At 40.4% G+C, this 23,898-nt stretch overlaps 2 protein-coding genes across 3 annotated transcripts; one reads left to right on the forward strand and one right to left on the reverse strand.

The window, feature by feature from the left end:
* The first annotated feature begins 391 nt into the window (after positions 1–391).
* ugdh (UDP-glucose 6-dehydrogenase) lies at positions 392–11,158 on the forward strand. The gene is made up of 12 exons (XM_046842874.1): positions 392–618; positions 2,472–2,633; positions 4,472–4,573; positions 4,679–4,879; positions 6,277–6,474; positions 6,783–6,930; positions 7,351–7,445; positions 8,165–8,295; positions 8,945–9,084; positions 9,286–9,377; positions 10,266–10,376; positions 10,517–11,158. The coding sequence occupies exons 2-12, from the start codon at positions 2,472–2,474 to the stop codon at positions 10,622–10,624; spliced, it is 1,488 nt and encodes a 495-aa protein (XP_046698830.1). The 5' UTR covers positions 392–618; the 3' UTR covers positions 10,625–11,158.
* On the reverse strand, positions 11,157–23,893 carry lias (lipoic acid synthetase). Of its 2 annotated transcripts, none has more exons than XM_046842876.1 (11): positions 23,587–23,893; positions 22,428–22,600; positions 19,844–19,937; positions 19,070–19,150; positions 18,680–18,836; positions 18,488–18,545; positions 16,724–16,852; positions 14,009–14,154; positions 12,585–12,655; positions 11,989–12,100; positions 11,157–11,499 (listed from the first exon to the last, which is right to left on the reverse strand). In XM_046842876.1, the coding sequence occupies exons 1-11, from the start codon at positions 23,710–23,712 to the stop codon at positions 11,441–11,443; spliced, it is 1,206 nt and encodes a 401-aa protein (XP_046698832.1). In that variant the 5' UTR covers positions 23,713–23,893; the 3' UTR covers positions 11,157–11,440. The 2 variants fall into 2 exon arrangements, with proteins under 2 accessions (XP_046698832.1, XP_046698831.1); XM_046842875.1 differs by having other exon boundaries at positions 22,428–22,603.
* Positions 23,894–23,898: the final 5 nt, after the last annotated feature.

Here is a 23,898-nt window from a genome sequence, read left to right on the forward strand (position 1 = left end):
TGGAAAAACTACTAATTTTTCACAATATTGTAGTAATAATAATAAAAAAATAAAAATATATTTTAAAATGTAGTCATTGAAAAATATATATTACAAATATATTATTAATTTAAAATTACATGAACGTTTCACTAAAAGCCATCCTGCCTGCTTTTCCCTACACGTGGCATACAGAAAAGCAAATTTCAAACCTAAAGTCCTAAAACAAAACAAAACAAAATTATATGCGACATCTACTGAAATATCCTTATAAGTAAGTAGATATTTAGGAAGTCATTCAACAAAAAAAAATATTCGGACTTATTATTTCACACGTTCAAACCAATCTCTTCTGCTGAATGTATTTCCGGGTCTCTTAGTATGTGTGATTTTCCCGGAAGTGGGCTGCATCTGAGCCAGTTTTTTAAGTGGGCGTGCGTGTGTGTGTATATAAATGTGTGTCAGTACAGTAATAGAGAGAGAGAAAGAGAGATTGATTTATTACTTTTCACAACAAGTCTTTGATTCATTCAGTAAAAGTGAGCAGAGGAACAGTAGCTGAAACCCTGAACATCTTCCTGGAGATTTGTGCATCACATCCGCCTCTGAGCTTCCAATAACTCCACTTAAAAGCAAAAGGTAAGAGGTTTAAAAAACATTTATTTTATAAAATAGTTAAAAGTAAAAAAAAAAAAAAACTTTAAAATATGGTTTCTGCTTTTATTTTCCCACTAATATGTACTTAAATACAATTGAATCCATTCATTCATTAATTGTTTTATAAACAAGAATCTCTGAAGAAGAATACACACTTTCCTTGATCCTTACTGGGGTCTTGGGTGAAAAAAATTCATGTTCACACTATTATTACAGCTGATTCATCTACATTATACACTGTAGAACTGCGTGTGTGTGTGTGTGTGTGTGTGTGTGTGTATAAAATGAAGGGTTTCATTGTTTCTTGTAACACTTCAGTTTTTACACTTGATCCAAAACAAAAAACTTTGATTCCCAGGTTTACTGCTGGTTAATTTAATGTTCATGATGTTCTTATATCAGTTTAGTGCTTTAAAAGTTACCAGAGGAAGAACACTGAGTGTTTATACCTGTAAATGTTTCATGTATAGAGAGCTGGAGAAAGGTTTCAGTGAATTGCTGGGTTTATAGTACCTTCGTTGTGTCCGAGAGAGAGAGAGAGAGAGAGGTCTGTGTGTCTGTCTGTCTGTGTGTGTGTGTGTGTGTGTGTGTGAGAGAGAGAGAGAGAGAGAGGTCTGTGTGTCTGTGTGTGTGTGTGTGTGTGTGTGTGTGTGTGTGTGTGAGAGAGAGAGAGGTGTGTGTGTGTGTGTGTGTGTGTGTGTGAGAGGTGTGTGTGTGTGTGTGAGAGAGAGAGAGAGAGGTGTGTGTGTGTGTGTGTGTGTGTGTGTGTGTGAGAGAGAGAGAGAGTGTGTGTGTGTGAGAGAGAGAGAGAGAGAGGATAGAAAAGTGAGTACGAGTGTGTGTCTGTGTAAGTGAGAGAAGGATGGATAGAGTGAGAGAGAGAGAGAGAGAGAGAGAGAGAAAGAGTGTGATTTATATGTACGTGAGAGTAAGTTAGAGTGTGAGAGAGGATGTGAGTGAGAGGAGAGGAGGGAGGGTGTGAGTGAGTGAGTGTGAGAGAGGGAGGGGTGGGTGGGTGTGTGTGTGTGTGTGTGTGTGTGTGTGAGGCACATTAATATGAGATCTTCACAACTCCTCAAACCTGGACTTTCCTCAGGAAGGCCCCATCTGGGCCCCAGAGGATTGTGTGTGTGTGTGTGTGTGTGTGTGTGTATATAATTAGAGGTTGTTCATGGCAGTGAAACATCTGGTTCTGATCCTCAGTTAGTATGTAAGTGTTGTGCGCTGCTGGGGGCCAGCGTTTTTTGGGGGGTTTTTTTCTTTTCTTTTCTTTTTTTTTTTCCTCTTCAGCCACTGAATTAAAATCAATTTGTTAAACTCAGTATTAATTCAATCCATATAAAAAAATGGGATTATTTAATATTTGATTTGATTTTAAGATTTTCTCTCTAGCAGGTCATTTCAGAGGTATAATCCCAGCTATCCGATTTATATCCTGACAGATAGTTTTTCCGGATTGCTTTATACAGCACAAGAGCGGCCTCTAGAGGCGAATCACTGACTCCATGTGCTGTTTATTTGTAGTGAGGATTTTTTTTTTTATCATTGTGGATGTAACGGTTTTTATTTATTTAAAGTGTCACTTTTTGTTTCCGTTTGAATGCATGTCTTTTTTTTCCTCCAATATTTTTTTATATAATAAAAAATTTATATTTATTTCATTTTCAAGGCCCACTGTTGGGTCCTTCACTCCCGCTGTGTCTCACATTAGGGTTGCTGTATCAGGGACGAGCTCTAACTTCAACTTTATAACAAGCTGTTCTGTGGATGTGTGGGAAATGTATTTCACTGCACTGTAAAAGTGATGGAAAACAGTTTCTTCTTCTTTTTTTCAGATGGTTAAGATCAGTAAAATATGCTGCATCGGCGCTGGGTATGTCGGGGGCCCGACGTGCAGCGTCATCGCCAGCATGTGTCCCGAGATTACAGTTACGGTAGTCGACGTGAACGAGAACCGAATCAAAGCCTGGAACTCGGACACTCTTCCCATTTACGAGGTAACTTCATCATCAGCCTGAGAGAAAACCCCCCCGTGCCATCTTTCATAATATAAATTTGATCATCTATTAATTACACTTTATGATATACAGTTAGTTGAATCTGTGCAGCCAGGACCTACTGATCAACTTCTATTATACACCATACTCATAACTTTATACAATCCATAACTTTATATACTTAAACCATACTGAACACCTTTTGGTACTATAGAAATATATACTATATCAATTAAACTTGTATATATTTTATATTCAATGTGCAGTTTTTATATCAGTACAGATTTACTGTCCTCTGAAAATTACTCAACATACAGCCATTATTGTCTAAATAACTGGCAACAAAAGTAAGTACACCCTCAGTGAACATGTCAAAACTGTGTTCAAAGTGTGAATATTGTGTGTGAGCGCTGTTGTTATCCAGCACTGCCTTAATCCTCCTGGGTATGGAATTCACCAGAGCTGCACAGGTTGTTACTGGGATCCTCTTCCACTCCTCTATAATGATTTGACAGAGCTGCTGGGTGTTAAACACAGTGTGTTTCTGCATCTTCTGCTTGAGGATGCCCCACAGGTGATCAATAAAGCTCAGGTCTGGAGACATACTTGTCTACTTCATCACCTTCACCTTCACCTTCCTCAGCAAGACAGTTGTCATCTTGGTGTTTGTGGTTGTTATTATGTTGGAAAACTGCTGTTCAGCCCAGTTTCTGAAAGGAGGACATTGTGTTCTGCTTAATAATGTAACAGTACATGTTGGAATACATGTTTACTTCCCCAGTACCAGCAGCTCTCATGCAGCCCCAGACCATGATGCTAACACCACCATTCTTGACTGTAGGCAAAACACAGTTTTCTTGGTTCTCCTCATCAGGGCATCACCACACATGCTGGACACCATCTGAGCCAAACAGGTTTATCTTAGTCTCATCAGACATCAGTTCCAGTAATTCATGCTCTTGGACGGGTTGGTTATTCAGCAAACTGTTTGTGGGTTTTCTTGTGAGCCAGCTTCAGAAGAGGCTTCCTTCTGGGACGATGGCAAAACAAACTGACTTGTTGCAGTGTGTGGTGTATGGTCTGAGCACAGCAAGTGGACCTTCTCCTTCTTTAACCTCTAAAGAAAAGCTGCAGCACTCATGTGTCTGTTTTTTGAAGCAGCTTCTGCACCTGACGCACAAGGATTTAACTTCTTTGATGGACCCTTGTAAGGTCTGTTTTGAGTGGAACCTGTCATGGGAAACCTTTGTAAGACCCTGATCACTGTACTGTAACTCAGATTCAGGGTGTTACTGATCATATAGCGTAGACCATCTTTGTGGAGAGCAACAATTCTAATTCTCAAATCCTCAGAGAGTCTTTACCATGAGGTGCATGTTTTACATCCAGTGGTCAGTATGAGAGAATTGTACTGAAAGCACTAAATTTTAACTGCTCTAATACAAGATACACAAATGTGTATGGTTTTGTCAAGCAGACAAAAACATAAACATGATGAATAGGACGTGTGGATTTTTATTGTTACATGCAGTATATCTGTTATCACTTATAGTGTACTCACTTTTGTTGCCAGATATTTTGACAATAATTCTGCCTTATTTTTTTTTATTTATTTATTTATTTATATTTTTTATTTTAAAAAAAGTGTTAAATAGAAATGCGCGATGCAGTAATTAATAAAATTTGTGCAGATAAAATAAATTTTGCGTTAACATAAATTTTGACAGCCCTAATATAAATATATTATGGATCACTACGCTCAGGATGTATAGCGTGTAGCATGTAGGACATGATGCCTCTCTTTTATTCTAATTTAATATTCCTACATCTGTGCACAGCCTGGCCTGAACGAGGTTGTATTGTCATGTCGAGGAAAGAACCTTTTCTTCTCTACAGACATCGACTCAGCCATCAAGGAAGCAGACTTGGTCTTCATTTCAGTAAGTCTTTACCCTGGTTAGATGTCAGCATGTGTGTTAAAGGATTAAAGGAACATGCAGTTCTTGTATGTCTGTCGACTTGAAAGTCTTTCGCTCTGCTCTCAGGTAAACACACCCACCAAGACGTACGGGATGGGAAAAGGCAGAGCGGCTGACCTGAAGTTCATCGAGGCGTGTGCTCGGCGGATTGTGGAGGTCTCTGATGGTTATAAGATTGTGACTGAGAAAAGCACGGTGCCCGTGCGAGCCGCTGAGAGCATCCGCAGGATCTTCGATGCAAACACCAAACCCAGCCTTAACCTACAGGTTTGTGTGTGGTTTTTTATGAGGTGGTATCAAAAGGTTTTTAGACTAGTTTTGGAACACGCCGGCTCCATCCTCAGCATTCTTCAAACGATAAACCCCACCGATTTCCCTCCTCTGTCCAAACCAACTCAACCGCACCTCTCTAACTTTGTCCACAAAACGTCCTACATGTGTCCTTAATGCCACTGTCTCTAATCCATACATCACAGGTCTCACCACAGTCCTATAAACTTTCCCTTTCACTCTCACAGATAGCCTTCAATCACAAATCACTCCTGCTATCACTCTTCTCCACCCACTCCACCCTGCCTGCACTCTTTTCTTCACTTCTCTAACACACTCTCCATTACTTTGCACTGTTGACCCCAGGTACCTGAACTCCTCCACCTTCTCCACCTCTTCTCCCTGCAACCGTACCACTCCACTGCCCTCCCTCTCATTCACACACATGTATTCTGTCTTACTCCTACTGACTTTCATTTCCCTTCTCTCCAGCACGTATCTCCACCTCTCCAGGCTCTTTTCAACCTGCTCCCTACTCTCACCACAAATAACAATATCATCTGCAAACATCATAGTCCATGGAGACTCCTGTCTAACCTTGTCCGTCAACCTGTCCATCACCACTGCAAACAGGAAAGGGCTCAGAGCCGATCCTTGATTCAGTCGAACCTCCACCTTGAACCAGTCTGTTGTTCCTATTGCACACTTCACTGCAGTCACACTGTCCTCATACATGTCCTGCACCACCCTCACATACTTCTCTGCCACACCAGACTTCCTCATTCAATACCACAACTCCTCTCTCCACCCTGTCACACGCTTTCTCTAAATCCATAAACACTCAATGCAACTCCTTCTGTCCTTCTCTATACTTCTCCATTAACATCCTTAAAGCAAATAATGCATCTGTGGTGCTCTTTCTCGTCATGAAACCATACTATTGCTCACAGATGGTCACCTCTTCCCTCAGCCTGGTTTCCACTACTCTTTCCCATAACTTCATGGTGTGACTGATCAACTTTATTCCCCTGTAGTTACTGCAGGTCTGCACATCTCCCTTATTCTTAAAAAACAGTACCAGCACACTTCTCCATTCCTCAGGCATCCTCTCACCTTCCACACCCACCCTTCTCGCCAAATTTGGCTACTGGTTCATAAGAAACTTTAATGAGAATCGTCACTAGAACTAAGAGCTGTAATTGTTGCCACAGGAGTCGAGACAGGAACATCAGAGTAGCAGGTTTACATTTGAGTATAGCAGATTTAAGTTACAAAGATTAAGTCAGAAGCAACATTTTAAAGTGTCTTCATGGTTGTATGTCTCATCTTCTGACTGATCTTCTGAACAGATTTTAAACCTTTCTTTGTGTTTCCTGTTGTTCTGTCTGTCGCAGGTGCTTTCCAACCCCGAGTTTCTTGCTGAAGGGACGGCTGTGAAGGACCTCAAGGACCCAGACCGTGTTCTAATCGGTGGAGATGAAACTCCCGAAGGTCAAAATGCAATCAGGGCGCTATGCGAAGTGTATGAGCACTGGGTGCCGAAGTCGCGCATCATCACCACCAACACGTGGTCATCTGAGCTGTCCAAATTAGTGAGTGTGTGTGTGTGTGTGTGTGTGTGTGTGTGTGTGTGTGTAGTAGAACAGATTATGACTGTAAAAAAAAAAGAGACAGAAGAAATCTGCTGTGGCCTCCAAGTGGTCAAATGTAGAAGTTTATATTCAGCTTGTTTGTTTTTCTATCAAGCTAATTAGTGGGAGCTTTTAATGCTGAAGTCATAAATCCATCTTAGATGACCTGAAGAGTGACAACATACAGAATGTACAGCTGATTACATACAAACATAGACGTGTGTGTGTGTGTGTGTGTGTGTGTGTGCGCGTGTGCACTCGTGCGTTAGGCGGCGAATGCCTTCCTAGCTCAGCGCATCAGCAGCATTAACTCCATCTCGGCTCTGTGTGAGTCCACCGGCGCTGATGTGGAGGAGGTGGCCCGAGCCATCGGCATGGACCAGCGCATCGGCAGCAAGTTCCTCAAAGCCAGCGTGGGTGAGTGTGTGTTTCAACAAGGGGTGGAAAATTTCTGTTTAATTTCCGGAAAACTTTCCATGGGAACTTCATCTGGAATATGTTGGAAATTTTCCGAGTTGGAAACCTACCTATGGGAATTCATTGGAAATTAATTAGAATAGTGGCCTCCACAGGCTCTGCAGTAAGTGTGCTGTGTGCATGTGATTGATGGTAGAAATGTAACTGAAACTGCATTAAATCTGGATGTTTTAACCAAAATGTTTCTGCAATAATTTTCAAATGAGGTTCCCTGTTATTCACTCACCTGTAATTTTGTAAATTCTCATTTATTCCTATTAATTCCAATGGAATGTTTCCAGTCTTGAAAACAACCAGCATGCACATGAGGAAAGGTTTTTGATTCGTTCGTGTGTGTGTGTGTGTTTGTTTGAACACCAGGCTTTGGAGGAAGCTGTTTCCAGAAAGATGTACTGAATTTAGTGTATCTGTGTGAGGCACTGAATTTACCTGAAGTGGCCTCGTACTGGCAGCAGGTAACAGACGTCTACTCCTGAATTGTTCCCTCGTTTCAGTTCATTTCATTAATGAATTTTATTTTCCGATTGTTTGAGTAACGTCCAGTGCTTTGAGAGACGGCACATATGCAAACGGAACCTTTTCTTCTGTTCTCACTGGCTGTGTGTGTTTTATACATTTATACATACAGCAATCTGCTGACATCCTCTATGGCCAAAACTATTGGGACACCTGACTTTTCCAGCCATATGTGGTTCTTCCACACAGAGTTGGAAGCACAAAATTGTATCAGGTCTCTTTGAATGCAGTAGCATGAAACTTTCCTTTCACTTGAACTAGAAGACCCGATCATGTTCCAGCATGACAATGTCCCTGTTCACAAAGCAAACTCCATGAAGATCTGCTTTACACTGGGTTGGAGTGAAATATCTCCTGTTTTAGAGCTCTGAACCTCAACCCTACTGAACACTACAGGGATGAATGAGAACGCTGGCTGCAACTCAGACCTCCACACATCACCTACATCACTACCTGACTTTACTAACGCCCTTGAGTCCGAATGAGCACAAAAAATCTTCCCAGAAGAGTGGAGGGAATTATAAGACCAAATTGGGAAATAATGTTCAATATTCTTCTACTGAAGAATGAATGAAAATGTATCTTAAATTTAGTTTTCTTTTTATACCACGTGTGTTTGTGTTTGTGTGTGTGTGTGTGTGTGTGTGTGTGTGTGTAGGTGATCGACATGAATGAGTATCAGAGGAAAAGGTTTGCGTGCAGGATCATCGACTGTCTCTTTAACACTGTGACAGGAAAGAAAATCGCCCTGCTCGGCTTCTCATTCAAGAAAGACACTGGTGACACCAGGTACACACACACACACACACACAGCATTTGGTCTCATTGTGTCAGTGTGCTCTTATTAGCAGTCACTTTCACCATGTTAACAATCATATAAACACACAGCGTGCCAGTCTCGTCACACTCCATACAAGTATTTACAACCACACAATCATTAACTATTAACAGGGAATGTGCTGAGTCGCTTGACTTTTCCCCTGAATAACGGAGAGACGGAGGTTTTTAGATCCAGAGTCATCATATAAAGCCTAGAAGCTTTTAAAGAACGAAAAAGAAAGAAAGGTGCTCTATATCATATATTTTCTCACATGTACTTTTACAGTACATGAAATTCTTTCTTCGTATATCCCAGCGATGTTAGGAAGCTGGGGTCAGAGCGCAGAGTCAGTCATGTTACAGCGCCCCCTTGGCCTGAACCCTGGATCCTCTGATTAGTAAACCGGAGCCTTAACCACTAATCTTCATCTCCCCCACCTATAGGCCTGAATAAAGACAAGTACCACACTGCACATCTGTGTGTTCCTCTGTTCCAGTCTCTGTGTGTGTTCCTGTGTTCTGTGTAGTCTGATCTGGGGATTTAAGTACAAGAACAAGCTGTAAATTTAGTGGTTTGTCTCATCATCAGCACTTTGTATGTGTGTGTTTCTCCCCCCAGAGAATCATCCAGTATTTATATTTCTAAATATCTGATGGATGAAGGAGCCAAGCTGCACATCTTTGATCCTAAAGTGGTTAAAGAACAGATCATACAGGACCTGTCTCAGCCCAGCATCTCAGGAGACAATCCTGAGAGAGGTGTGTGTGTGTGTGTGTGTGTGTGTGGGATTCCTCTTTGTGGAGTCTGATCACAATCGAGTTGCGGTTTACATTTTTGTTTACATTGTTTCTGACACAGTAGCATGTTTTAAGTGTGTGTGTGTGTGTGTGTGTGTGTGTGTGTGTGTGTGTGTGTGTGTGTGTGTGTGTGTGTGTGTGTGTGTGGTGATATTCCCGCAGTATCAGAGCTGGTTACCGTGTCATCAGATCCTTATGAAGCCTGTAAAAGCGCGCACGCACTCGTGATCTGCACCGAGTGGGACATGTTTAAGGTGAATGCACGCACACAAAACGAGATCACGCCACATGCAAAAGTTTTGGTACCCATCAAGATCATGCTGTTAGTTTTAAACATTATTATAATATTATGATTAATAACAGGTCGAGATTTGCTTTTTCTTTTGTACCAACTTTCTCCTGTTCTGATGAATGCTGGAAACTTTCTTTTTTCATTTATATTTCTTTTTTATATTTAAATTCTGGAGTCTTTACCTTTTTTAGATTCAATATTTTTTTTGGTCACAAACATATTAAAATGCAGAATACAACGTGCAGTGAAATTTAAACCCGAACAGCTGCTCAGAAAATGTGCATTAGATTTCAGGGACTGTAAATATCAAATAAAATAAAACATGAAAAAATATATTAGATAATACTAAAGTGGTATTTAAAAAATAGCACAAATATATTTCGATGTAACTTTTACTTTAAATTCACTAAATTTTAAAGTGAAATTATGAAGTTAATGATGATTAATTTCAACTTTTACACAACTACATAGTTTGTGTACTTCATCTAACTCTAAAGGTACTGTGTGCAAATGCAGAATGAACAAGAGTATGATTTGGAAAAAAAGAACTAAGCATAAGAGACTTCAGGGATAGTTTAGATGAGCATTAAGAAGTCTAATCACTTGTGGGAAGAAGCTCCTGCTGAGCCTCTCAGATTCAGCCATTAGACAGCAGAAGCCTTTGAAACTGTATGTGTGTGGGAGTGGAGTAAGGGGTGCCAGAACTTTTGCATAAACGTTCATAACTCCTTATAAGCAATTGTTGCTTTGTGTTTTTATTACTGGCCCAGTTCACATTTTCATGGTGGTGCTTTGGGGTATTAAGTGTGTGTGTGTGTGTGTGTGTGTGTGTGTGTGTGTGTGTGTGTAGGATCTGGATTACGCAAAGATTTATCACCAGATGTTGAAGCCAGCATTCATATTTGATGGCCGCAGAGTCATCGATCATCTGCACCCTGAACTACAGAACCTTGGTTTTCAGGTGTGTGTGTGTGTGTGTGTGTGTGTGTGTGTGTGTGTGTGTGTGTGTGTGTGTGTGTGTGTGGTCAATTTGTCCATTACATCATACAGTAAACAGTGTAACTTCATATTCAGCGTATCTTTGTATATTTTTGTGTGTAGATTGAGACCATTGGAAAGAAGGTGATGACCAGGATTTCTTTCACACCCACGGGTGCAGTCCCCAGAATTACCCTCAACGAGCCGCCCACGAAGAAAACCAAAGCCTGAGACACGAGCACACGTGTACACACACACAAACACACACACATAACGCCGTGTCTACAGCGCATACTCGCATTTATGAAAAAAATTAGTGTTTTCACTACGTTGAGTTTCTCATTTTTTACAGCATGGTGTGTTTGGATCATTTGGTTCCTTTCACATCTGCAGAGATGCAGAAAATTATCACACGATCAAGAAATTCAGTAGAAACACTTTGATTTTAGAATAATGTTCAGTATTAACTTTGGTCATTGCATCATTTGGGTTGCACTAAAAGAAAAGGATCATCATGAACTCATAACTAGAGCCATTGGCGAGTTTTTACTCGTGTGTGTGTCTCGAGTATGACAGAAAGCTCCGGTTAATCACTGTGTAATCGCGTCACATGATCCACATGCATACTCTTTAAATGTGAACTTTTTTTAAAGCAATTAAATAATTTCATAATGTACAGATTAGTAACACTAATTTAATATGATGAATTTCTTACAAGCGTATGGACCAATAATATTTTCACAAAAATAAAATAAACAAAATGTTTCAGAATCGTTTTTATTACACAACCTTTCCACAATCTTTTGTCCAAACATTTAATGCATTTTAAAGATTTTTTTTTACCCCATAATAAAACACACACATCAACTCTGGTCCATTCTGACCCACAGATGTTGTCATAATCCATCCCTCTTTCCTTTCTGCTCAGGAAGAGAGAATAAAACATTGACATTGTGGATTAAATAAATATTTTCCATTCTCTGATTTATCATCTGAAGGCAGAATACAAGACGGAAAGGGTGCAGGATCATGTTGTGTATCGCATCGTTATTCCTGCTTCGCTTCCGACTTTCTCTTTTTCAGCAGGTTCTTTAGGAAGAACTCGCCTGTGAAAAGAAGACGAATAGTTGAATATTTAGTTTGAATGAATGAGTTTGTGTTCCTCACTTATTTTCAGAAACCTAAAGAGCATCAGGAAATTCCAGATCCCTTCAACTCCGATTGCACTACAACTGAATATATTTTATTGATACACAATATCCATTTTATTTACATTTTCTTCTCATTTTTCCTGAAGAAATGCTCACAGCTTCACTGCCCACATCCAGTTATAGATTAAACGGCAAAAAGACTGCGTTTCTGATTATATATATTATAGGAAGATGCTGTATTTTCTCAGACTTTGTTTTGATTAGTAATGAGATGTGTCCACATGTACATTGGGTCACTTGTCCCTCACCATAATAAGGCTGACAATAATATAATAACATCACCTGATATCACATGGTATAAGATTTTGGCGTCAGATGCATTGTAGCCTGAGCTCCAGCCTCATTACTACAATTTTCTCCTTTTTTAACCTGTGTGTGCATTACCTGCTTTATAAGAGGAGCGCACTAGGGGACCACTCGCCGTGTAAACGAAGCCCATTTCCTGCCCCACCTTCTCCCAGTGAGCAAACTTCTCTGGAGTGATGTACTCCTCCACCTACAAACACACAAAAACAAACAGGAACCCCCCCAGAAATGAGCACTTTAGTGCATGTGTATGAATGTCAGTGTAAAGTCAGGAGATAGCAGCAGGTCTGGTGATCATGTGAATGTTTTCAAGTCATTCAAGTAGTAAATATGCATATGTTTATGTTTACGTTAATGGAATTTGGCAGACGCCTTCATCCAGACTTACATTTATCTCATTTATACATCTGAGCAGCTATGGGCTTAAAGGCCCTGCTCAGGAATGGCAGTTTGGTGTGGCTGGGATTTGAACTCATGGCGTTCGGATCTAAAGTCTAATGTGACCTCCCTCATAAAATCTGACATGGCTGAATCACACCTCAGCCAACATCCAGAACCAGGGAACTGCAGTCAGAAGCTCTACCACGGGGCTACACCCCGACAATTTCACTGTTCTGTAATATGCAGGGTAAAAATAAATAAAGAGTGTAGGTGTTTGTGTAAAGCCGTCGTACCTTCAGATGTCGTTTTGTTGGCTGCATGTACTGGCCGAGAGTCAAGCAGTCTACATTTGAGTCCCGCAGTTCTGTAACGAGACAAAATCTGATCTGTATTTTACTGAGAAGGGAACATTTGTGCTCATTTGAAGACAATAAATGAATAGTGCTGACGTGAAAGTGTGCACTTGGTAGTGGTGTAATGGTACGTTGTGTAAGTAACATCTTTATCATCATCTCTCCAAAACCCAAGGTTTCTCCAAAGACACATGGCCTTCACCAGCTCTTATTTATCACATGCCAGACAGATGCTCTGACCCGAGAACCCTCAGCATGTGTAATATATCTCACGCCTTGCACATTACAACTGTAAGGAGACAACTAGTATTCTAACATTCACTTTACTTAGTGACTTTAAAGTAAAGGCTGATCAGTGTAAAATAGGGGAGCGTTTATTTACTGTTCAAATTAAAAAGATTGTGTGGATAATAACAGCGATACTATGATAAAATATCGGTGGTCTCTTCTAGAATGACTCCGCCCCCATCCACAGGGTATGAGGTTTCACTCACTGCATGGTTTAATGAGGATGATCTTAACATCATCTCACATCTCACACAACTGAGGACTTATAGGAGATTACAAACCGCAAGCTTCAGCACAACACGTTTACTCACAATGTCTGCTCAGATATCAAAATAATAAACTCCACTGGAAAATCATTTTTAATCGCTAAACATCTGCGTTACTGATGTGCCAAGTCTCGAATCAAAATCCGCCATGATGCACACATCCGCAATTAAAACCGTCCTGTATTACACGACCGTATAAACTTGGGTGGACAAGCACCGGTTCCTGAGTGGAGTTCAGAGTGATGCCGATAAAAAGGAGCGAGACAAGAGCTCAAACTGGGCTTTGAAACACCTAAAACTGTAAACAATACACGCTCGAATATCGACCCCTCTGTTGACCGCTAGTGAGAATAAGGCTCTCGATCTCACAAGGCGGGAGATGCGCACATCCTGCCAGCGTCCCAACGTATCGTACGAAACTTAAAATACAAAGTGAAAATTTTCATATTTGTACAATTATTTCGTATCTTTATTGTCAATCCAAAATCGAAAAATTCGAGCCATCGTAACTCAGGGACCACCTGTACAGCTTTTTTTTAAAAGTAGATAGATCATTTGGTCTTTAACAAATGAAAGGTAGCTTGCAAGTAAGTGTGATTATCCCTGGATTAGAGAGACTGCTCTGCTGTCAACATGTTTACCAGTCCCAGAGAATCTCTGTTGTTCTTCCAGAAGTTCTTACTGAAGCTCTTCCAGGGGCATGTTCAACAATGTTGGGTTGATTTTTCCTTTTATTGGGCACCTGTATGTATATAAGAGTAAGTGTGTGTGTGTGTGTGTGTGTGTGTGTGTGTGTGTGTGTGTATAAACCTTTCAGAGTGGAGTGGATCTGTGCGGCTGTTTCACCAAATCCGAGCATGATGGAGGTTTTGGTGAGTATGTTCGGATTGACGCTCTTGGCGTGGCGCAGCGCGGCAAGCGACTGGTCGAAGTTCGCACGTGGGTCACGCACATACCTGAAAGTCAAACCTTTAACTTAGAAAGCAGCAAAACTTGGAAATGATAACATCTGAGAGATTTGTTGGTACTGTCAATAGTTAAAGGGACTTCAATAGTTAATAATAATAATAATAATAGCTTATTACAAAAAAGTCCATACAACTATGAGTCTGGATTTTAGTTTATAATTCAATTCAACTCCGTTTTATTTGTAGTGGTTTCACAATGGACAGCAGCTTTACAAAGATCTATGGGTTATACATTTTTTATTTATATATTGGCGCCTATAAGTGTATCCCTAATGTGCAAACCAATGGCGACCGAGGCAAGGAGAAACAACCCTGAGATAGCTATGAGAAAAAACAGATTTAAAACAGGAACCTTTCCTCATCTGGGTGACACCGAATGCCCATTCATTACAGTTCCACTGTTGTTGAAAGTGCACTGTTCAGTGATTCGTCCCTAATATGTTCATGTAAACTGCAGTCCTGAGCCACTGTAGCAGACTGTTGATATCAAAAATCCATCCTTATAATTCTTAGGATGCTCAGTAACTTCATGGCTCTTTATGTAGATAAATAGCTCATGTGGAATTCATTCCTGCACCGAATGGTCTCCAAAATGATATACACTTTTCTCAACCAAAACGTAGATATTTTATGATTTACTCTATAGAAAGGATTTTAAGCGCCACCTGGTGGACAAAGCACTTCAGGCGCCACACTTTTTCTGGAAGGTGCACTGTGAGCGCCCTCTGGCGGAAATATCTTTAAATGATGCTTCCATCTTGTGTACGCCTAATAACGTGAGCATTTGTATCGCGATACAACATTTTTTTTACATACATTCATCGGTAAAAAATAGATTCATTTATATATTATTATTAGTAGATGCGCTATACTTATATTATTCAGAACGTGACCAATAATTTGGGAATATGTAGATTGGAAAACTACCAAACAGCTTTCTTTGAATTGTAGAAACCTTTCAACCTACAGAAAGGTCTGTATTGAGTTTGACTTTCATTATTTTATTACAGTTACATTTATAGCATTTGGCAAACGCCCCTTATCCTTATCTCATTCATACAAAGTTATGGGTTTAAGGGCCTTGCTCAGGGGCCCAGAAGTGGCAGCTTGGTGTACCTGGGATTTGAGCTTACAATCTGCAGATCCAAAAGCTAATGCCTTAACCACTAAACTACCACTTAACTTATTTATGTTTAGAGTAGTACACACTTAAATGTATGGTCAGTGTGTCGAACATCACTCTGCATTAAACGTGACAGTTTTTGAATACGTGGGAGTTCACCCACACTTTGTGGAAATACAGAACAAATGTCCTTATACTTTTTTTATGGAAAATGTTCTTGTGAATTCCCGGGCATACTTTCTTCCCCATTACATATTGGAAATGAGTGTACTTTTTCCTACAGCTACTACTGCACAGTAAGAACCTACAAAAAAAACAACTGTTATTAAGGAGTTGAATTATAAAACAGTTATCTCCCCACACAGTTTTCACATTTCAGTTCTGATGTGCTTTTTACTGTCTAAACATTTATCTTTTGTACTGTGTGATCTTGTCGCGATTAATGAGTTTATTCAAAACAAGTGACTGTGGCGTATGAAAGCATCAGTATATTGGAAGCAGGTGCTTTAGCAGGTGTAAGGAGGTCATAGCCAGGGTCAAGGTCTGCACCATGCTTTTGCTCCTTTTTACATGATAGAGATAGGAGAGAGCGGCCTGGGCCTGGACTGAGACACCTGCGATGACTTCATGTTATAGATGGGCCAAAGCCTGGACCATTATTATTTTAACACACGTTTAATTTAACACAGAGATCAATGGGAGCAGGTGTCGATTGAAAGTGTGAGAAAGCAGGTATCTTAGTGCAATAACTTCATAAATAAGGGGGCATAGACAGGCCATGACCTGGACCATAACTTGAGATGTACTTGAAGTTTTTGAGAAACACTTTGAAATCTTTTTTAATTAGAAATTAGAGACGATGGGCACCGGCACCATTACGCAATAGGCCTTTGAAAGTGTCCAGTTATTAGTAGATAATGGTGGAGGATGAGATAAAGGTTGGTCAATAACAAATAACGAGTCTCATCAAGATTGAAGAAAAGAGTGTAAAAGGTGTTTTTGCTGTGAATTTGGACACTTTCATTGAACGGTCCCATTTTGTTTCTGTGGAATTAAAGCCTGATTTCTTTGACATCACAACCCTGGAGTCTTTTATTTTAGATTGGAGTCTTTACTTTGATACTGAATTTGTTTGTTCTCGTTTCAATTAGCCACGACACTGTCTATCCTCCAGAAGTATAAATTGACCCGATGACACGGGCTGAGGATAATTAGTGACTCTAGTGTGTCTTTGTGTCCCTCCAAGACTGTAGTGAAGTATAATATGAAGTATAATATGAAGTATAAATGATATCACTCATATTTAGGTTTCTGTCATCACGATGGTATAATTCAGTTGCCTTCTCTGTGTATTAGTTATTTATAAACACAAATGCCAGGAGTTGTTCATGACCTTGAGGTAGATAACACATGGTCTGAGTGTACTGTTCTTACCTCTGCAGCTCTTTCACTGTCTCTATGTTGTGTGCGTAAACATCCAGACCGGACAGAGCGACTTTCTCCACCGCAGAGAGATCGCCGCGAAAATCCGGGGTCAAACACTCGACTAGGATATTAGGGTTCCTGTCAGAAGGTACAATCACAAAATGTATCTTTATGTCATATGTGGAAACGCACACAAACAGGCAGCTGTAGACTTATACAACAGATGCTAAGATGTATTGATTCTGTATTGAGGCTTTTAGGGGTGTGCAATATATATCGTGCAAAATAATATCGTAATTGTCGTTTCAATGATACGGAAAAGCATATTATCGAGTATGTAACTCATTTTCAGTAACCAATCAAAACGCTGCATGAAGGGTTCAAGAATTCACTGCGTGCTGTGTAATAACCATGCAGAACGTGGTGTAGCACCACAGATTGCGGTGTTTCACCGGATTTAACATGAGCAAAGAAACTGTAAGAGGAGAAGATATTCAAACATGAGCAACCTCACAATCCACGCAAGAATGAAATCCTAGTTGTGGATCATCATCACTAGCATGGAGGTTGTTTGGTTTTGAAAGGTCAAAGGTTAGTCAAAAGATGTCGATCTGCAAACCTTCACCATCTATAGACTTCCCACTGCACTGAATATAAGGACATATTTTACATGTTAAATAATGATTTTAAACTCCCACTCCAACCTGCGTTACTTTACAATCCCTAGTGTTTTTCGGAATCGGAATCTCTGATGATTTTCATGTGTTTAATCACATGTTCGGGTTGCTGTAATTGTCCTGGCAACTGCTTCCTCAAAACAGAACCAATCAGAGCTATGCAGATCAGTTTAGCACCGATCTTTTGGCAGCGCTCAGAGTCTGCTCCTAACTACACAAAAAACATCTTTAGACCATGTCCACACTAATATGTTTTTGTTTGAAAGCACATAATGTGAATAAATTGCGAAAACGGAAGCTTTCGAAAACGATGACACATTTTTAGTCGTTGCCGTGACGTTATAAAGAGCCACTAAGTAAATAAACGTCAGACAGAAATGACACGAGAAGCCTCTTTTTTTATAAAAAATATTTTTTACAAATTCTTAATTTTATATTTTAGAAAACCGATTAGGGTAATAGTATGGAAACACAAATGTTGTCCAATAAATATTTTCTTTCCTCATTAATCCAGACCTGTATATCATTCAAATCAAATTCCATACTTTTTCAAAATGCATAGGAACCCTGCAAGATACACACAACCTGGGCCAAAACATACTTCAGTGAAGAGCGCTGCCTAAATCACATGACTCATGTCACCTCATACACTGTCCTTCAATTTATTGTTTCAATTACACACTATTATATTAACATTGTGAAATGGAGCTAGTAAAAGAAATGTATTACGGCAAATTTGTCTGATTATCGGCAAAATCCCAGGAAATATCGAGATATGTTTTTTTTTCAATATTGCGCACCCCTACCGAACACCTTACATTTTGTTTTGTTTTTTTCCTTTATAGTTTCTTTTCGGCTTCTCCCGTTAGGGGTCGCCACAGCGGATCCTCCGCATGTTTTTTTGATTTGGCACATGTTTTACGCTGGATGCCCTTCCTAACGCAACCCTCCCCAATTTATCCGGGCTTGGGACCGGCACTGAAAGTGGCTGGGGATGGTTCCCTGATCGGGAATCGAACCCGGGTCGCAGCGGTGAGAGCGCTGCATCTTAGACCACTAGACCACCAGGGGACTTAATTTGTCTAAATCTTGTTACCTCTCCTTGAGATGAGACACGGTCTTTGCGAAGTGTTCTGCACCCCCATCTGCGAGATCTGTTCAACAAACAATTCCACAATAACACACACAAAAGAAACAAATTCTTAGTATTTCCAGGTAGAAACACTGTGTTTGCATGTGCGTGTGTGTGTGTGCGTGTGTGTGTGTGTGTGTGTGTGTGTGTGTATACCATCTCGGTCCACTGAAGTGAGCACTACGTAGTCGAGTCCCCATTCAGCAATAGCTTTAGCTGTGTTATAAGGCTCGTCTGGGTCAAGAGGGGGCGGGTTTCTCGCTGTCTTTATGGAACAAAACCTGCAGCCGCGTGTGCATGTGTCCCCCATCAACTGTACACACACACACACACACAAACACACACACACAAGCAGCTTGTATACTCATGCTATGTATACTCATGTATACTTTTTGCCATATGCCAAAAGATAATAAAAGGGCTAAGCTGAAATGTACTACTAGATTTTACTTGCACACACACATTGTACTTTAACCTCCAAAAACTAATATGTAGCTGATTCACTTGGTGATTTGTAATGGATTGTATCACTTGTGTTGCACTGACCATGATGGTGGCTGTGGCAGTAGCGTGTTCTCCACCTCCCCAACACTCGCCAATGTTTGGACATCTGGCCTCCTCGCACACCTGTAACCAAACAAATCCAGCTTTATCTACAACCCCAATTACAAAAAAGTTGGGACACTTTGCAAAATGTAAATAAAAACAAAAGGCAATGATTTCTTATAACTCTCTATATTCTATTCATAATAAATCATGTTTCAATGTGTACCATTTTAAGAAATAAAAATCACGCTTTATCTCTGTATACATGTATCTGGTAAATGAGGAAATCAGTTGCTGAGATTTTGGGAGATGAATGTTGTCCCATACATGTCTGATACAGAATTCTAGCTGCTCAACAGTTCTGGGTGTCCTTTGTTTTGTTTTTCGTTTCCTGATGCGCCAAATATTTTTAAATAGCGAAAGGTCTATATTGCAGTTCAGCACCTGGACTCTTCTACTACAAAGTCATGCTATTATAATAGATACAGTGTGCAGTCAGCGTTGTCTTGCTCAAATATTCAATGCCTTTGTTGCTCTAAAACCTGTATACTGTTCAGCGTTGATGGAGCCTTTCCAAATGTGCAAGCTGCCTATTCCACAGGAACTAATGCACTCCCATACCATCATACCATCTTTAGTCTGGAGGACATTTTGACCATGGATTTGTAAATCATTGCATTCTGTTTTTATTTGCATTTTACACAGTGTGTATTTTATTTCTAAGTTAAATTACTGTGTGCAAATGTTTGTATATTTGCAAATTCAGTCACTTACCGTGTGCAGCTTTAGGTCTCTGAGGGTGTTCTTTAGTTTGTTGTAGTTTTTCCCAATAGGAATCTCAGTCTTTAGCCACGGTGGTAATCTGAGCCTGGGATTTGGAGCACGGATTAGTTAATCTGTTTTCAGTCCTGTACATTTTGACAGCTCAGTTGAGACATCACTATTTTAGTAGTCAGGGCACTCTGTCTTTTCCATATTGGGATGTCTGTTGTTTGTAGGCAGTCAAGATGTACAGTATACAGAATACTGTATGTACATGATATCCTGTGTCTGCCACATTTTCCTTTGTGATATTTCATGTATGGAAATTCTTACATTTAGTGTTTGATGTGAGGCCATTTGATTTGAGATTTAATCATGTTCTACTCAAATGTGAATGCAGTAGTCAATATGGTTATATGACTAGCATTTAGCCTGATGGGACTTTCTCAGGGCTCCTGTGCGTTTCTTGATTCGTTTGTCACACCTCTAAGAAATGCGCAATGAATGCCTGTAAAATTACAGTGTGTCTGCCTTAGTTAGAATGATGACTACAGACTGATGCGCTCATTTGTACTCAGGAATCGTAATAAAGACACTTCCAAGTCTCCTGGTCTGCTCTGCAAATTCCCAACTATAGGCATCTACCTGGAAACTGGGTAATCAATGTCTCAAAGTGTTATGAGTCAAGGTCCTTCCCAGTGCCGACATAAAAGCTTGGACTTAGACGCACCACAAGATTTTACACTATTATTTCTATTAAGACAATCTGACAGATAAGAGAATCCAGACAGATGAATTACCTGGTCTATTTACAAAATAAATAGCTTTGCAGTGCTGATTTTACAGGAAATCCATGAGCTCAACACTGACCTGACAAACTTGTTTTTATTGACCACCTCTTTCCCATGTTCTTTAGTGAAACCACATGATGTGCCTGTTATCTTTTACACAGCAACCCCAGCAAAATGTATGAATAACATGAATTTAAACTTTGTCTTTTAATTTGATCGTTAGTTACTAGCAAAATGTACAAAAAAAATCAATGGCCTTAGAAGGTGGGAGCTCATTGGTTAAGGCTCTGGGTTACTGATCGGAAGGTCGGGGTTCAAGACCCAGTATCACCAAACTGCCACTCTGGGGGCCCTTTAGCAAGGCCCTTAACTTCTCTGCTCCAGTGGTGCTCTGTCATGGCTGACCCTGCACTCTGACCCCAGCTTCCTAACATCTCAGGGATATGTGAATAAAAGATTTCACTGTACTGTAATGTACATGTTACACGTATAAAGTATAAATCACCTTTCTTGTTTTCATTTTCTTAAAATGTAGACAGAACTGATCTGATTGCCTTCCACTGTCAGCCCGCTGGAGCACTTCCGGCATTGCCACCTCCACCACTAAGGAACTGCCCCCTTCCAACCTGCTATGCGGAAATGGCGTCCATATTGCAAACACATATAAGGACGCCTGTGCCAGATTGTCTTTAAGGCTTGCCCTGAGTACACTCCAGCGTTTTTCTTTGAAATATTTAATCCTGTTACCGGCTGACTATTCTCACCTCTGGCCTCCCGACCACACCAGTTTTCATGACTCCGATCCGCGCACCTAGGCTTTGCGTGAACCTTAGCTCGCGCTACCATCCCGATTTTGGGGCTACCCAGACTCCTGCCGCTCTTTTGTCATGCAGTTCGATCTGATTTTTTAGTATGCAGCCCTCTCAATTTGGTGCAGAGCGCTCCAAGGTGGCCTACGTCTTTTCCCTCCTGTCAGGTTGAGCCTTAAGGTGGGCTACCGTGGAGTGGGAAAGCCAATCAACTAACTGCGCATCGTTCGCCTTTGACACTTTCCTCCAGGGCCTTTCCTTTACCATTAAGGACAAACTCTCTGCTTGTGATCCACCCCAGGATCTGGATTCTCTGATCTCCTTGGCTACACGCATTGACCGGCACATAAGGGAGCACCACCAGGAGCATCGTTACCCCGCTCAGGGTCTTGATCCTTCCTGTCTTTCCCCTACACGCAGTTCCCCACCTCGTGCTTCAGATCCCGGCACCCACTCTCTCTCTCTCTCTCTCTCTCTCTCTTCGCCGCAGGCCACAGAGAAAGGACGCCAAGGAAACCGCCAAGCTGGCCCTCCAGCACATATTCCGCATCCATGGAGTTCACAGATATATAGTCTCGGACCGCGGACCCCAATTCTCGGTTCGGTTTTGGAGAGAGTTCTGCCACCTTTTGGGCATTTCGACCAGCCTCTCATCCGGATTCCATCCCCAGACAAACGGACAAACGGAGAGGCTTAACCAGGATCTGGAAACTGTCTGTCTGTCTGTCTGTCTATCTATCTATCTATCTATCTATCTTTGAGTAGAATGCCACCAGCATCATTTTGCATCTACACATATACCAGGCAAAAATGAATACCTGAGCGGGACAACACTGGTTGTTACACAGAAGAAAAAACAAATCTACTTTTCCCAAACTCACATCTCTATATGTATCTACTCTCTACCACAGTTCTAGAACCCTCCTGTAATCAGGTCAAGGTCACTGCAAAGGGCAACTTCAAAACTCCCCCCCTGCACCTCTTCATGTTACTCACCGTTCCCCTTTCTGTCGCTTCAGATTCCCCCTGTATTCCTCCCATTTGCTCTTTTCTGACAGATCTCCCGATATAAAGTCCTGCAGCTGTAGTCCATCTTTTTTGATTTCTTTTTTTCTGTCCTCTAGTGTGTGTGATGTGCTGGCTGCATTGCTCATCCGACTCACACAGAACTGCTGCGAAAGAAAAAAAAAAAACAGAAGAAAAATGACTACCTTGTGAATCTGTTGAAAGAATGCCATGACTTTGATAAGCTATCATTAAGCTTCAGGGAAGTGGTACAGTAGATTACTGGTAAAGGCATTAGACTTTGCACCAAAAGGTCATGAGTTCAAATCCCAGCACCACTATTAAGCCAAGCCTTTGAGCAAGGCCCTTAACTAAGTTCTGGGTCGTTTCAGAATTCACTACCCTTGCATTATTCGGAGTGAAAACATCAATATATTGAACAGCACAAACATTTAAAAATGCATGATTATATAGTGTCATGGCCTGCAACTATAAAATGTTGTTATAATTATAGTTAATGGGGAAAAACAGCCATGCAGAAATATATGAAAAAATTAAATCTGATGCTACAAAAAAAATAAACTAACAATGCATCAGAATCAATGTTGTTACTAATCTTTTACATATTTAAGACTGTGATAAAAAGTACAACAACAAAAAAACAGTGTACCCTGTGTTGTCCCCCCAAGTCTGTGATGTCACTTATGAAATTGGCAATTGAAAAGTTATAATCCTGGATTTAAAAAAAAAACAGTTAGTAGATTTAATCAGAACTGAAGTCTATTAACAGATTTAATAAAAAATGAAAACCAAAAAAAATCTTTTTGTTTTTACAACAGTTAAATTTAATGGATGTTTTTATCGCGAACGCCACTGAAGTGTAGTGAATTTGGAAACAGCGGATTGTTGACTTTTATAATCCTGGTTCCAAAATATATGTGGAAGTAAAATCTGGTCCATAAGTGTTAACACTTTTCTTTTTGTTTACTACTTCATTTTAGACGTGTTCTTTCACAGTTTTAGTGTCTTCAATGTGGGAAAAAAAACAGAATAAAGAAGGAGACGGTGTGTCCAGACTTTTAACTGATAATCATGTAGACATATATATATAAAGAGAGAGCGAGACATAGAGAGTGCGAGTCAAACTTACATGAGAGGCTTCCAAACATTTAGGTGACAAAATCTGACCACAGGACAGACGCCTGGCAGCGACACAACTGCTCCTGATCATCGCCATGACAGCCAAGCTCACTTCAATCTGGCATCGACTACTCATGCCTTCTGCCCTCCCTCCTTCAGACTGCCTGTTTCCCAACCCTCCTCTGTTTATACAGAAACAAGCTGCCTCTCCTAACAAGCATCATCTCTTTAGAGTTGGAGTTTATATTCCTTTAATAATAAACAACAACAATCTAATAAAACCTGAACGTCTTTCAGGGAACCTTAACGGGATGTTCGATAT

This window comes from Silurus meridionalis, chromosome 28 (assembly GCF_014805685.1).
Source record: "Silurus meridionalis isolate SWU-2019-XX chromosome 28, ASM1480568v1, whole genome shotgun sequence".
Taxonomy (NCBI): domain Eukaryota; kingdom Metazoa; phylum Chordata; class Actinopteri; order Siluriformes; family Siluridae; genus Silurus; species Silurus meridionalis.

What these genes read in the sequence shown, in the direction of transcription:
- lias (XM_046842875.1), bottom strand. Translation starts at nt 23,712, where the DNA reads ATGAGTAGTCGATGCCAGATTGAAGTGAGCTTGGCTGTCATGGCGATG. An exon ending in AATGTTTGGAAGCCTCTCAT is followed by an intron (nt 22,604 to 23,586) that starts GTAAGTTTGACT and finishes TTTCTTTCGCAG; the next exon opens with CAGTTCTGTGTGAGTCGGAT. An exon ending in ACAGTGAAAGAGCTGCAGAG is followed by an intron (nt 14,155 to 16,723) that starts GTAAGAACAGTA and finishes TTTGACTTTCAG; the next exon opens with GTATGTGCGTGACCCACGTG.
- ugdh (XM_046842874.1), top strand. Translation starts at nt 2,472, where the DNA reads ATGGTTAAGATCAGTAAAATATGCTGCATCGGCGCTGGGTATGTCGGG. An exon ending in CATCTGAGCTGTCCAAATTA is followed by an intron (nt 6,475 to 6,782) that starts GTGAGTGTGTGT and finishes CTCGTGCGTTAG; the next exon opens with GCGGCGAATGCCTTCCTAGC. An exon ending in TGGCCTCGTACTGGCAGCAG is followed by an intron (nt 7,446 to 8,164) that starts GTAACAGACGTC and finishes GTGTGTGTGTAG; the next exon opens with GTGATCGACATGAATGAGTA.